This window comes from Lygodium microphyllum, chromosome 12 (assembly GCF_053477565.2).
Source record: "Lygodium microphyllum isolate KBCC chromosome 12, Lygodium_microphyllum_v1.1.10, whole genome shotgun sequence".
Classification (NCBI taxonomy): Eukaryota; Viridiplantae; Streptophyta; class Polypodiopsida; order Schizaeales; family Lygodiaceae; genus Lygodium; species Lygodium microphyllum.
The window spans coordinates 61,651,649-61,665,012 of NC_141146.1; the positions used below are offsets into that span (position 1 = coordinate 61,651,649).

Consider the following 13,364-nt stretch of genomic DNA (forward strand, 5'->3'; position numbering starts at 1 on the left):
GGTTGTTTGCCCACATGTGAAATTTTAAGGAGATTGTGTGATGGAAATTTAGCTATGGGGAGGAAGAGAATGTGAAGCACCTAATCTAGAGAGGATGCATAGTAGCTAGTCTATGGAGGGCCATCTTCGAGAAGTTAAATTAGCACAATAATAACAAAGAAAGCATAGATGTGTGCTACCACTGGAATCTGAGCTCTTCAACCAACCCTAGAAACTAAACTCAAATTCATATTCATAAGGAGAACCCAAAGTAGAAGTACTATTCAGAGTTAAATAGTATCAGTCTCTTTCGTAAATTGGGCAAAACTTGTACCTTTGGAGATGGAAGGCACAAGGTTTAAACTCACACGCCCCTCAAACTCAACCCACACTCAAACTAGTACACCACAAAACTCACACGCCCCAAAACTCAACCCTCACTCAAACCGGTACACCACAACCCCATTGGCTCATGGTCTCACCCTTTTGTAACATAGTTTTACATTATTCAAAATGTCTTCGCATCTTGAAAAACGATTGTATATCACGATCTAAAGCCAATAGCAGTTTTTAAGAAGGTTGCAATGTGCAAATTAGTGTCACCTTATGTTCCAACTATCTTACTACAAAAATTATCATTTTCTCTTCTTCCACGTACTTATTTCATTAAAGTAAGCATATGCAAAGTCTTTAAGCACCCTCTATCACCCTGTAGTAATAGACAAATATTTGACATTATCTAAGAACTCTCTGACTGTATTACATCAATCTCTTCCTGGTTGAGTGTCCCTTCAATCTTGGAATGCTTTGAAATGAAACGTGAAGGGTTAAAGACTTACAGCGATAGTAGTAAGAGAGGCAAAGGAGGTGGTCAAGAAAGGATTTCACTAGTTCTGAGCACTCGTACAAACCTTGTTTAAGCATGCCGTCCGGATGACATTTTGTACCAAAAAAAACCTCAAAGTTGGAGAGGACATACGTAGCGAAGCCCTGGCTGTTCGAAAACAAATCTGTAGTAGAAAATAAAGCCTTGCTTTATTTGTCGCTTTAGCTTGTTTCTTTTTCAGTTTTATTAACTTTTACGAGTCTACAATAATTTTTTATAATATATCTAACCATAAAACCATTCATCAAATATAGGTTCCCTCTTCTTAAAAGAAATTCAATTGCTAAATTTCTCCGTCGACATGCCAAACATGAAGTAAATTGAGTACATGTAGCCATCCTCAGTATAGATGCATATCTGCAGGGTGTTAACTACAACGATGATTTGTTTCTTAGCCACAGGAATAACGTCTATCGAAGATCCACAAGCGGAAAAGAGTGATTATATTAGCTCCTTACTTTGGGTGGAGCACGCAAGTGGTCACAGAAACATTAAAATCAAGTGGTGACAATACCCACTTACAAACATTGAAATCATTCAACAGAGCCACGGTTGCCAAAAAGATGCATGCATATTTGACCTCAGGATTGCACTGCAAGGGCCAAAATCAAGCACAAGTTACTTCATTAGTTAATCTAAAAGAACCATTTAACTTGTTGGTAAACCATATCCGACTAAAACCCAATTTTCCTGATTGTTTACACTCCCATATCATATACCTTCGCACGTCTGTATAAACACAACATCTGTGACAAGCTACCCTCCCTGTATGTGCTGATTATGCTATTGCAAGCACTTAGTATTAACTATGCTCTCAGAAGCCCTTGAATGTTGCAGAGGGGACGATATTGGTTTATCTACCAACAAACTTTCTACAACCTATGTTACACAGTTTGTCACCTCTCCACCATTTCTCGGAGCCCAAATTAGAGCACAGAAAGCACACCCTTGAAAGAGTTCAATTTCAGAATCGTAATTGTATGTGTCCACATCATACTTAAAGCAGATCGGTGTCCAAGCGATGAAACATTGTGGGATCAATTGACACCTTCCCACTTGCCTTTTCTTTCCTTTCTTTGACCAACTTAACTAACATGTTTCAAAAAGAACTGGGCATAGTAGCAAGCATTGCACCAAGCACATAAGTTCTCCTTACAGGCATCATAGCACTTTCTCAGCATTAATACCTCCGGTCAACCCTCCCAAAACCAGCACAAAACGAAAAGAGTAGAAGCCCTCAATAGTGGGGAACCACCTGTATAAGAGAACAAGCATCTATAATCTCAGGCTGCAGACCATGATAGCTACCCCAAATGCGCACTTTACACCAGATTTGTGTATGACGGCAGAGGCAAATTGACACCCTGTTTAATTTAAAGCTGAGGGTAGGCACTAAAACTATCAGTTTGGCAGAGACCTATTGACCACCTGTTTTATTTACAGCTGAGAGTAAGCACTACAACTACCAGTTGGCAGAGGCCTATTGACACCCTGTCTGATACAGCTTAGAGTAGCCACCTTGAAATTTAAAGAAAATACTAGCAAGCAACCCTTTCCACTATCAATCAATATAAGGTCAACATCAACATAATCTTCCGCTTTTGACGTCTCTTTGTTTGCTGAGAACTTGTCAAAGTGTGGGACAGCCAAAAACACAAGATTGAAAGCTACTCCATCCCATGATATTCTAGTTGTGAGACTGTATAAAGGCCACTTTAGACATTCCTTTGCTTTGCTTTCTTGCACACTGTTTCTTTGTGCAACAGAATCTTCTTCTTTTGGGGTCTCCTTGTTTGCTCAGAACTTGTCAAAGTGTGGGACAGCAAAAAACACAAGATAGAAAGGTACCCTGTCCCATGATATTCTGGTTGCGAGACTGTATGAAGGCTACTTCAGACATTCCTTTGCTTTGCTTTCTTGCTAGGCTTACACTTTTTCTTTACCTCATGATTGTTGTGTGTGGTAGATTCTTCCTTTTTTGCCAATAAACCCTGCCAACCATAGATCTTCAGCATCCAAGGTGTAAAGCCCAAACATCAAAGCAGAGAATATCCTTGTGTACCTTCCGTTTTGCACGTTTGCATTGACGCTGACGCCCTGAATTCCGTTTTCTTTTCACAGCTCCTGGATCGGTTTCTTGCTGCAAAAATATGGAGAACTGATCAGCATGAATTTTTCTAAGTATTTGGCATGCATTAGAGTATTAACACTTGCTTCAATAACATAGAAACTGCATTTCAAGTGTTATAAGCTCAACTAGCAGCAGAAACTTCACCACAAATAGGGTGTAGATCATATTTTCTAATCTTAAGTCAAACTAGTTCAGTTATGTTTGCAGATTTCTATAGCTTATCTTAAGCCAAATAGTTCAGCTTTGCAAATGTACATACTTGCACAGATGAGAACATTTATGTTATCCAAAGAGAAGATTGCTTCAACAGAAGCTCAGGACAAGGTGTTAAGAGTTCTAAATGAATGTTGTTAGATTCTCCAGAGCAACTTGTCCATGTTACACCTTTTTCCTGAAGCAATTCCATGTTAGGTTACCAAACAATGCATCTAATACAAGCTTCTTATTTGCTAAGTTTCAACCTAGAAATGGAACTTCAATGGAAAGTTTGCCTGTCCCTTTTTTTTAGTATCGTGTTGTCACATAATCAAGGTACCATGCACCATTCCGTACAAGTAAACCAACCTTGTAGCTGCCACACGAGCTTGAACTCAAGGCCTCATGAACCTCATAGCCCTCTGTTACCATTGGCTCATTCATTCCTTCAACAACTGTACCTCAGAGGATATGAAAATTTGTCTCATTTTTGTGAGCAGGGACTACAACATATTGTTCCATCTCATAAAGTCTCTAATTTTCCTGAATAGGAGGGGGTTCCCTGCTCTACTGCATGAACTGTTTGACCCTATAGGATGTGTTCCAATCCAGACACAATCAAATGTACTCAAGGCAAAAAGTTTTATAATGACCATTGACTGTTGGCAATGGAAATTTCCAACTGGATGCACAAGACCAGTGAAAAGGCTCTAGAGGCTGAAACTCCAACCGATGAACAAGTAGTGAGTAAGATATGAGATCGTCGACACATCAGTTGAGGTCAGAACATTACCCCACACAAACAAGCTTTAGCCATGTCTTATGTCTTAGCAACCAATACTAGTGTGTTTATATGTTTTGATGGCTGAAGAAAAAGCCCTAATAATTAGATGCACCAAGCATGCAGCCTCAAATGATGAAAAAGAGACTTTCTATTAAATAGCATTGTCAAAGATGAAAAGAAAAAAGAATGGAAAAAAGTACTAGATAAGTGCAAAGAAGATGTCATTGAAAACCCAAAAGAACTTATCTGTGGTATCAAAATTCTTCAAACACTTCTGCAAACAGCCAGGCACAAATGCTGATTAGCAATAGTCAATGGGAAGGTAGGCCCAAATGAGAAGCCAAGAGACCCCAACCACATAATCAAAGAGCATGGCCAATTCATGGTTGGCAAACGAGAAGCCCAATTTTATCACGGGCAGGTGACCAGAACAGAACCAAAATTAAAATTTTGGCTTGCACAAGTCCTAATCTTTAAAAGAGCAACCAGTGTGAAAAAGAATGGACCCAGCTCATGAGTAGAGAGCTCATATCTTCAAATAAATTGTTGAGCTTGGAGAAAAGAGAATGCGCAGGAATTCATCCTCCAGAACCTGTCAAACTGAACTGCACAGCAGCAACTCTTGCCTCTCAGGGCTGAACTAACTACATTGGAATAACAGATCATGACTCATCAATTAATCATGCGACTTGCGAGCTTCATATGCATAAAAATGCAGCCTGAAAACAGAGACTTGAACCGCTTATCAAGACTCAAAGCACAGAAAGATAGCAGTAGACTGCTAAAAACTTAACCAGCAAAGGCACATGAGCAGGTAGCCAAATAAAACACAGCAAGAGCAGCACTAACACACATCACACTACATATAGATGGTAAAACCTGCAGCTGAGAACAATCGTGCAGCAACGAGGCTGTAGCACACCTCTAATGTGGCTGTGTTTTCATTCAAGACAAGAACATAGTTCCAAGCAATAGAATGAAGCCAAAACCATATCTGAAAGGTTCCCAGACCATGGGCACATCATTGACCAAAGTTTAGGACAATAAAAATGGCTTTAGACAGTTGTTACTTCAATGTTGAAAGTCAGTTTTGATGATTGACTGGCTTTGTAATTATTATTATTGTTTTGGCCTACCACGTACTATGTTCAAGAGTTATTAGCTCTTTAAAGCTATTTAAAGATCATTGTACTGGGTTCAATGCTCGTGTGGATGAGCAACAAGTTCCAAATCATGGTGCAATGGCCTCTAGCCACCAAGAGTCATTGGCTTACCCCTTTTTTCATTAGAAGGTGGCATCTCTTTCTTGTGAGCCCTCCACTCAGACCTCTTCTATTAACTTGAGTAAAGGCCCAAACCATCCTCATGAACCACCTCTTCATTTTAAACTACTCCCAAATGTAGACAATAAATAAGCACTCCTCAATGCAAATTGCAAGGGCTGTTCAAAAGAAGAGCCCCAATGCATGCATTCTAATCTTGATTCTTATTGTGCTCCATCTCAACATTTACACACTGTGCCAAAGTATTATTCAATCTCAAGGCCTTGAAAATTGGATACCAGTCAAGGTCCTAAACGATCAATGATTTGTATGCATCTATATTAGGCTGGTCTGTCAGCATGGTCACACAACGTTAAGAATCATTGACATTCGTCCTATTGAGCTAAAACATGCTTTACAACTTATTAGCATCTTTAAAACAGCCCCAAAACACCCTTAATTAATGAAAAGCACAAATTTGGTGCACGGTTTCAATGGTCCCCCAAAACCCTAATGTTTTGGAACACCCTTCAACATCTATAAATAGGCGGGCTGCCCACCATTCAACCTCATCCCTTTGTGCAAGTTTCTCATTCTTTCAGTGCAGATTTCAGCCATCAGCCTTCACCCTCATGGTGGTCCACCCTTTGCGACAGCTGCCACTCCTCCATCAGCCCTTGCAATGCTCGACGCCTTCCTCCCTAGGTGTTAACCACTGTCTAGTGCCCTCCTCCCTATTGCGTTTGGCCCTCCTACCTACAAGCAATAACCGGTAGTACTCTTACTCCTCCAAGCGGCCCTTCTACTATTGCATTTGCAGCCTTTTATTGCCGCCCTCATCATTAGGCATCATCCTCTACAATCGCCCCAATTCCCTGACACTCTAGTGAGTAGCGTTGGTGTTTCCTGCACTGCACACTCCGACTGGTGGTCACATCACTTGGGATCCATCTCCGGAGGATGTCACTCTCCAACACTACATTGCTCTACCCTTCGGCATTCTGTACACTCTTACATTCATTTACAACATTCACTCACTTCAAAGTTTCTTCTCTCTGTGTTTGAGTTTTAAGTTTTTGTGTTTTGCGTTTTGCATTTTATGTTTAGGGTTTGAGCTTTGCTTGTCTGAGTCTTTGTGTTTCAATCTTGATCGTACATGCTATGTTTCCTCACCTAGCATATCTTCACATTGCTCTACCCTTCGGCATTCTGTACACTCTTACATTCATTTACAACATTCAGTCACTTCAAAGTTTCTTCTCTCTATGTTTGAGTTTTAAGTTCTTGTGTTTTGCGTTTTGCATTTTATGTTTAGGGTTTGAGCTTTGCTTGTCTTTGTCTGAGTCTTTGTGTTTCAGTCTTGGTCGTACATGCTATGTTTCCTCACCTAGCATATCTTCACATGGTATCAAAGCCAATGCTCTTCTAAAGAGTATCTTGCAATGATTGTGGAGCCTACTCTTTGTGTGAGATTCACACACAACTTGATTCTGACTCATACTACCTCATGCACCTTCTTCTTTGTATCCTATGACGCCCTATCAAGCTTCTCCATCATTGGAGACTCTAAGAAGGCATTATAGTCTCGAGGAGGAGGTAGATGCACCTTTACCTTTACCGTCTTCTTTTTCCCATTTTGGTCATCTTACAAAGAAAGAGTTTGAGGAGTACTTGTACATATCACGTACAGTTCGGCTTACACTCCAACAAGTGCTACTACTCCGTTTGAACTAATTGGTGAGACTAGCCATCTCTTTGATTTTAAAGGGACCACAACATTCGGTGTATGGCGCGTTGGGAATAAAGGCTCATCGTGTCTTTTACAGTGTTCAAGTGTCAACACACCCTTACACTCTTGTACTTTACATATTATCTAAACCTAAAGTGGTACACCCCGTCATTGTACCAAATATTGATTATGTCATACACTCTCTCATTGAACTCACTCTTCTTTCTGCACTCAGTCTGCATTGTACTCTGTCTCAATCCTGGCAAGTGCTTACAAATTGGTATCAAAGTGGGAGTAGACGAGCTGGTCAGCTGTCATAAGCGAGCAGCTGACGGGTTGCACGAGCAGACAAGCGAGCAAGCAATGGCACAGGTCAACACGTTGGTCAGGCCGTGTGAGCTGTGACAGGTTGGATCACTAGTCAAATGGAAGGCAAGAGTCACAAGTGATAGGTCGACATGCAACACGCTGGTCAGAGACGGAAGGCAGGAGTCACGGGCGACAGGTCAACACGCATCACGCAGGTCTGACAAAAGGCAAGAGTTACAGGCTGGTGTCAGGAGGGCGACACGAACGCAGGTAGGCGACATGAACACAGATCTGGCAAGAGACAACAAGTCTTGGTCAACACCAAGACACGTCAGTTTTTGTCTTTCTTTTTCTTTAATTTCTGCAATTTTTCCCTTCTCCCCTTTGTCGTGCGTTCATATGCACAAGTAGAGTGTGCAATTTTAATCCAAAATTTGGGCTTTTCCCGTGTTTGGGGACTTCAACGCAAGATAAGACAATCTAACTCAAAAATTGCACATGTGGTGCACTTTTGCCCAAGAAATTTGGGGCTTTTCACATTTTAATAAAATTTCTTTGATTTCACTGAAATTTGTGTACACCGAATCCAAAAAATTGGGGCTTTTGCAAAATTCCTTCAATTTTTGCAACAATTGTCTGGTATATGCACTCGGGTACATGTATTGATGCAATCTCCTCGAAGACAAATTTCCTTCTGAAAATTTGGGGCCTTTGACCAAAATTGTCAAATTTGTGCCTAAGAATGCTTTTGGAGCAGAAATTGCAATTGTTTGAGGAATGCAATAACACACTCTAATTCTGGAAATCTATTTGCAGATCTGAAATTTCTGCTATCTCTGGATTATCACTACTGGTTGGTACTTGCAATGTATGTGACATTTGGGCTTGCATTTGGTGACTTTTGAGTTGATTTAGTACTACAAATTATGGCTGGAAACGCTGACAGCAGCAATCTTTTGCACATCAAGAAGCTTGAGAGTGCACATAATTTTGCAATATGGCAAAAATAGTGCTACAATATCTTGGTTTAGAAGAATCACGTGAAGCCCATCAAAACCAAGGGAATAAAGCCAGCAGACATGGAACAAGACAAGTGGGATGACTTGGGTGAGCTTGCACGCTCTACCATTGAACTCTTAGTGTCAGACAACTTGCTCTTTAACATTGAAAAGCTGAATTCAGCATATGCAATGTGGCAAAAGGCTTGAAGAATTGTATGCTCAGAAAAGTGCAGCCAATAAGGTTTATTGGCTGAAAAAGTTAATGGACTTTCACATGAAAGAAGGTACAACCATGTCTGTACATTTGAACGAATTCAACTCAATTTTCAGTTAACAAATTGCTTTGGATTTCCATATTGATGATGAGTTCAAGGCTAGTTTCTTGCTATGCACTTTGCTTGAAAGTTGGGATACTTTTAGGACAGCTTTCAGTAACTTGAATGCTCAATTGTTATATTCTGATGTGGAGAGTTTTTTATTGATGGAAAAACTCATTAGGCAAAATAATTCAGCAAACAAGTCTTCTAATGCATTGCACACTAGAGGCAAATTTCAACAAAAGGGCAGTTCTGAAAATAGAGCACACAACAAGTCTCGTGGCAAAAATGTGGAGTGTCATCATTGTGACAAAAAAGAGCACTACAAACGGGATTGTTTTCAATTGAATAAAGAGAAAGGCAAAAACAAAAACACTGAAGACAACAAGGTTAAGAAAAAGGACAGCCAACCTGTGAAGAAGAGTAGTGTGAAAATAGAAGAGGTCAATGTAGTCACTCATGAGAATGACAGCGACGGTGATGTACTTCTTGCTTCTTCAAGTGCACATGCGTTGATTGCAGATTCTAAGGATGACATGCACACTTGGAGACTTGATTCAGGCATGTCCTTTCATGTCACACCACATCATGAGTGGTTTTCTAACTACAATGGTGATGCACGTGGTGTTATCAACTTGGGGGATAACTATGCATATAAAATAACAAGCACTGGCAGTGTGAAACTAGAATTTCAGCATGGCTCCGTGTTTGTTTTGCGTGATGTGAGACATGTACCTCAGCTCAAGAAGAGCTTGATAAGCACAAGGCAGCTAGATGATGAAGGCTATCACACCACCTTTGGGGATAGCAAATGGAAAATTTGTAAGGGCTCTCGCATTGTTGCCAAGGGCTCCAAAAGTGATACTTTGTATCCTTTGCATGTATCTAGCGTGCATGACCATGTAGTCGCCATAACCAAGCAACCAAGTGTTTCTGTGGCATACCCGATTGGGACACATTAGTCAAACTGGAATGAAAGTGCTTTCTCGCTTGGGTCATTTGTCGTCTTTGAGGTATGCCGATTTTGAACAGTGTCATCATTGTATTTATAGTAAGCATGCTCAAATGTCACATAAGAAATCTCTCTCTCTAAAGTTTTCACCCTTAGAGTTGGTACATTCAGATGTATATCAAATACCAAGGTTATCACTAGGGGAAAAGAAGTATTTCATTACCTTTGATGATGATGCCACACGCAAAGTATGGGTTTATACAATCCATCACAAAGACAAGGCCTTGGATAAATTTAAAAAATTTATGGCACTTGCTGAAAATCAGACCAACAAGACATTAAAGTATCTTCGCTCGGACAATGGTGGGGAATATGTGTCCAAAGCCTTTCAAGAATTTTGTGACAACAAAGGCATTAAAAGGGAACTCACTGCTCCTCATAATCCACCCCAAAATAGTATTGCAGAGTGTATGAATAGGACCATTCAAGACAAGGTCCATACAATGCTATCACATGCTGCTTTATCTCATGGATTTTGGGCAAAGGCTGTTATGATAGGCGTACACTTGATTAATCGATCACCAAACAGATCTTTGTTGGGGACCGGATCCCTCAAGAAGCGTAGTCGGGCAAGCCACCTTCATATGCTCACTTAAGAGTGTTTGGCTACGAGGCATTTGTGCACATTCGCAAGGAAAAACGCATCAAACTTGAACCAAAGTCCTGTAAATGTATTTTCCTAGGATATGGTGATGACGGTGAGATAGGACATCGATTATGGGATCTCGAGAAAAGAAAAGTAGAACGCAACAATGATGTTATCTTCCAGGAAGATCACATGCACAAACAGTCTGAAAAGACAAAGGAGGTTTGTATTCCAAGAGGATGTACCGATAAGACAGCAAAGAATGCCCATTAGACAGCAGCAAATACCTGCTATAAATGTTCCTGAAAATGCAGGGAATAATGCTGAAAATGATCAGCAAGATCTTGCCCATCATGTGCCACAAATTCATTAAGAACATATGCCTTTGGAACAACCAAAACCAGCTGTACAGCATGCTGAATCTGTAGAACAGCAAGCTGTTAATGCAGATTTGCAGGTTGAAAAGCCAACAAATCTTGACCATTGGGTATGTAGGTCAACCAGAGTGCAAAGCCAGCCAAATAGGTTTGTTCCTGGTGTCAATTTGTGGCTGATTACGTCATGTTGAGATATTGTGGTGAGCCGTCATGCTTCCAAGAAGCAATGGACAGAAAAGACAGCAAGAAATGGCATAAGGCAATGCTATCAGAGATGGAATCTCTCATGAAAAATGGCACTTGGGATTTGGTGCATTTGCCTAAAGGGCAAGAAGTGCTACCATGCAAATGGATTTACAAAATGAAAGTCACTTCTAGTTCTCTACCAAAGTACAAGGCACGCCTGGTTGCTAAAGGTACAAGCAAGAACATGGAATTGATTTTGATGAAATATTTTCTCATGTAGTCAAAATGACTACTTTGTGAACCATCTTAGGCTTGGTTGCATTTGAAGATATGGAGCTCATACAAATGGATGTAAAAATCGCTTTCTTACATGGTGATCTCCATGAGGAGATATATATGCAGCAACCTGAGGGTTTTGCTCCAAAGGGGAAAGAGCACAGTATATAAACTCAACAAGAGTTTATATGGGCTGAAGCAGGCACCATGAGAATGGTATCATAAATTTGATACATTTATGCAATCTTAGGGATTTCATCGCTCTCAAGTTGATCGCTACTTATACACCAAGAAGATAGCAGATGGCAGCCTTATTCTCTTGGTTCTGTATGTGGATGGCATGCTGATTGCAAGCAAGGATGTTTATGCCTTGGGCCTTGAAGCAAAGTTTACACAATAGCTTTGATATGAAGAATCTGGGTGAGGCCAATCACATTCTTGGCATGCGTATACTCAGAGACAAATCAAAGGGTCTTCTTTATCTGTCACACAAGAGTGTGTTACTAAGGTTTTGTAGCGTTTCAATATGGAGGGGAGGGAAGCCATTGGTGTGCCATTGCCTCCATATGTGAGACTTAGTGCAAATGACAACCCTGATGATGGAAAGGCTGAAATGGCCAATATACCTTATACTTCAACTATTGGTAGCTTGATGTACGCTGTGGTTCCTACACGTCCTGGCATTGCATTTGCGATGGGAATGGTTAGCACATACTTGGCATATCCTGGCAAAAAGCATTGGGAAGCAATGAAGGGTATCATGAGATATCTTAAGGGCACAAAGGATTTGTGTATTTGCTTTGATAAGCAAAAGTCATCTGTTGTTGGCTCAACAGATGCAAGCTATGCTAGTTATCTGTTGTTGGCTCAACAGATGCAAACTATGCTAGTCATCTTGAGTGCAGGAAGTCTTCTTTAGGATATGTGTTCATGTTCACAGATGGAGCAATCTCTTGGATATCCAGGCTTCAAAAGTGTGTTGTATTCTCTACTACAAAGGCAGAGTATGTGGCCGTCACTGAGGCATGCAAAGAGGCTTTATGGCTTTCACATCTAGGGAGAGAGCTTGGTATTACAGAGGTTCCAATCCTCCGTTGTGACAGTCAAAGTACTATCATGCTAGCACGGAATCCTACCTTTCACACAAAGACAAAGCACATACAGGTGGAGTATCATTTTATCAAGGATGTACTTGACAGCAAGAGCATTGAGCTTGTCAAGGTACATACAAATGATAACCCTGCAAACCTTCTCACGAAAGGTCTTCCGACAGAGCGGTTTGCTCATTGCTGCCAGATGGAGATTGGATAGTATATATGTATTTCATGTTTGTACATACATAGACTTAGCTGATTCTTTTTCTCTATCTTCAAGCACGATGCCTTTAAGTGGGAGGTTGTTGGAAATAAAGACTCACCATGCCTTTTACAATGTTCGAGTGTGAATACACCCTTTCACTCTTGTACTTTATATATTATCTAAACTTCAAGTGGTACACCCCATTATTGTACCAAATACTCATTGTGTTGTGCACTCTCCTTCAACTCGCTCTTCTTTCTACAGTCAGCCTACATTGTACTCTGTCTCGATCCTAGCAAGTGCTTACAAGGTGATCCATGTCCTTTATCACAACCAGGCCTTGTGTCAGGTTCATATAACCCTTTTAAGTTGTATGAGCCAAAGCCCTCTTCTGTTTCTCCTTTTGGTGTGCAAAATCCAGATGGTTTTTTATATGTTAACTTTAATAGAGAAGCCTCTCAAAGCAAATACCTTGCATCTGTTAGCCTGCTCCTCTTCAGTCTCAGTCTGTCATCTCCTGGTTGTGAGCTCCTGTCAGAGTCTGACAGGAGACAGAGGAGCTCTGTCAGTGCATTTTTGTGGCTGCCCTAGTCAGCATGCAGCCCTGGGTTTGTTACAGCCCAAACTGGGCTGTTTTTGTCCAGACTGCCCATTTTCTGGGCAGTCGGCCAGATCTGGCCAAAGTCGGCCAGATCTGGCTGGTCGGCCAGTTTGGCTGGTCGGCCAGTTTGCTGGCCTGGGGGCTATTTATATCAGCCCCCCCAGTCAGTCCAGCAGTGTGCTCTGCAGGTACAGCACTGCTCCTTCCGGCTCCGTCTCCGGCATTGGTACTGCCACTGCTTCCAGTCTGTCCTGGTTCCCTCATTGACGCTCCGGGCTGCGTGCAGGGACTGTTCTGTCCATTCCAGTGTATTCAGCATTCATCTCAGTCAGTGCAGACTTTCTTCCTTCATTCTCTGCTTTCTCTCTCCTCTCCTCTGTGTTCGTGTTCTTCTTCCGTTGCGCACTCTCACATGGTATCATCGCCTGATTGAG

The 13,364-nt window shown here is 41.1% G+C and overlaps 1 protein-coding gene across 2 annotated transcripts in view; it reads right to left on the reverse strand.

Annotated features, from left to right (window-relative positions):
- Positions 1 to 1,587: 1,587 nt before the first annotated feature.
- The window catches only part of LOC148027823 (uncharacterized), a 38,717-nt gene continuing 26,940 nt past the window's right edge, over positions 1,588 to 13,364 (reverse strand). Inside the window, exons 4-5 of one of the 2 annotated variants that reach the window (XM_087689533.1) lie at positions 2,928 to 3,005; positions 1,588 to 2,856 (exon numbers count right to left, since the gene is read on the reverse strand). In XM_087689533.1, the coding sequence (XP_087545659.1) occupies positions 2,758 to 2,856; positions 2,928 to 3,005 (177 nt within the window). In that variant the 3' untranslated portion in view covers positions 1,588 to 2,757. The remainder of the gene's footprint in view (positions 2,857 to 2,927; positions 3,006 to 13,364) is intronic. The other variant, XM_087689532.1, reaches the window with a different exon arrangement.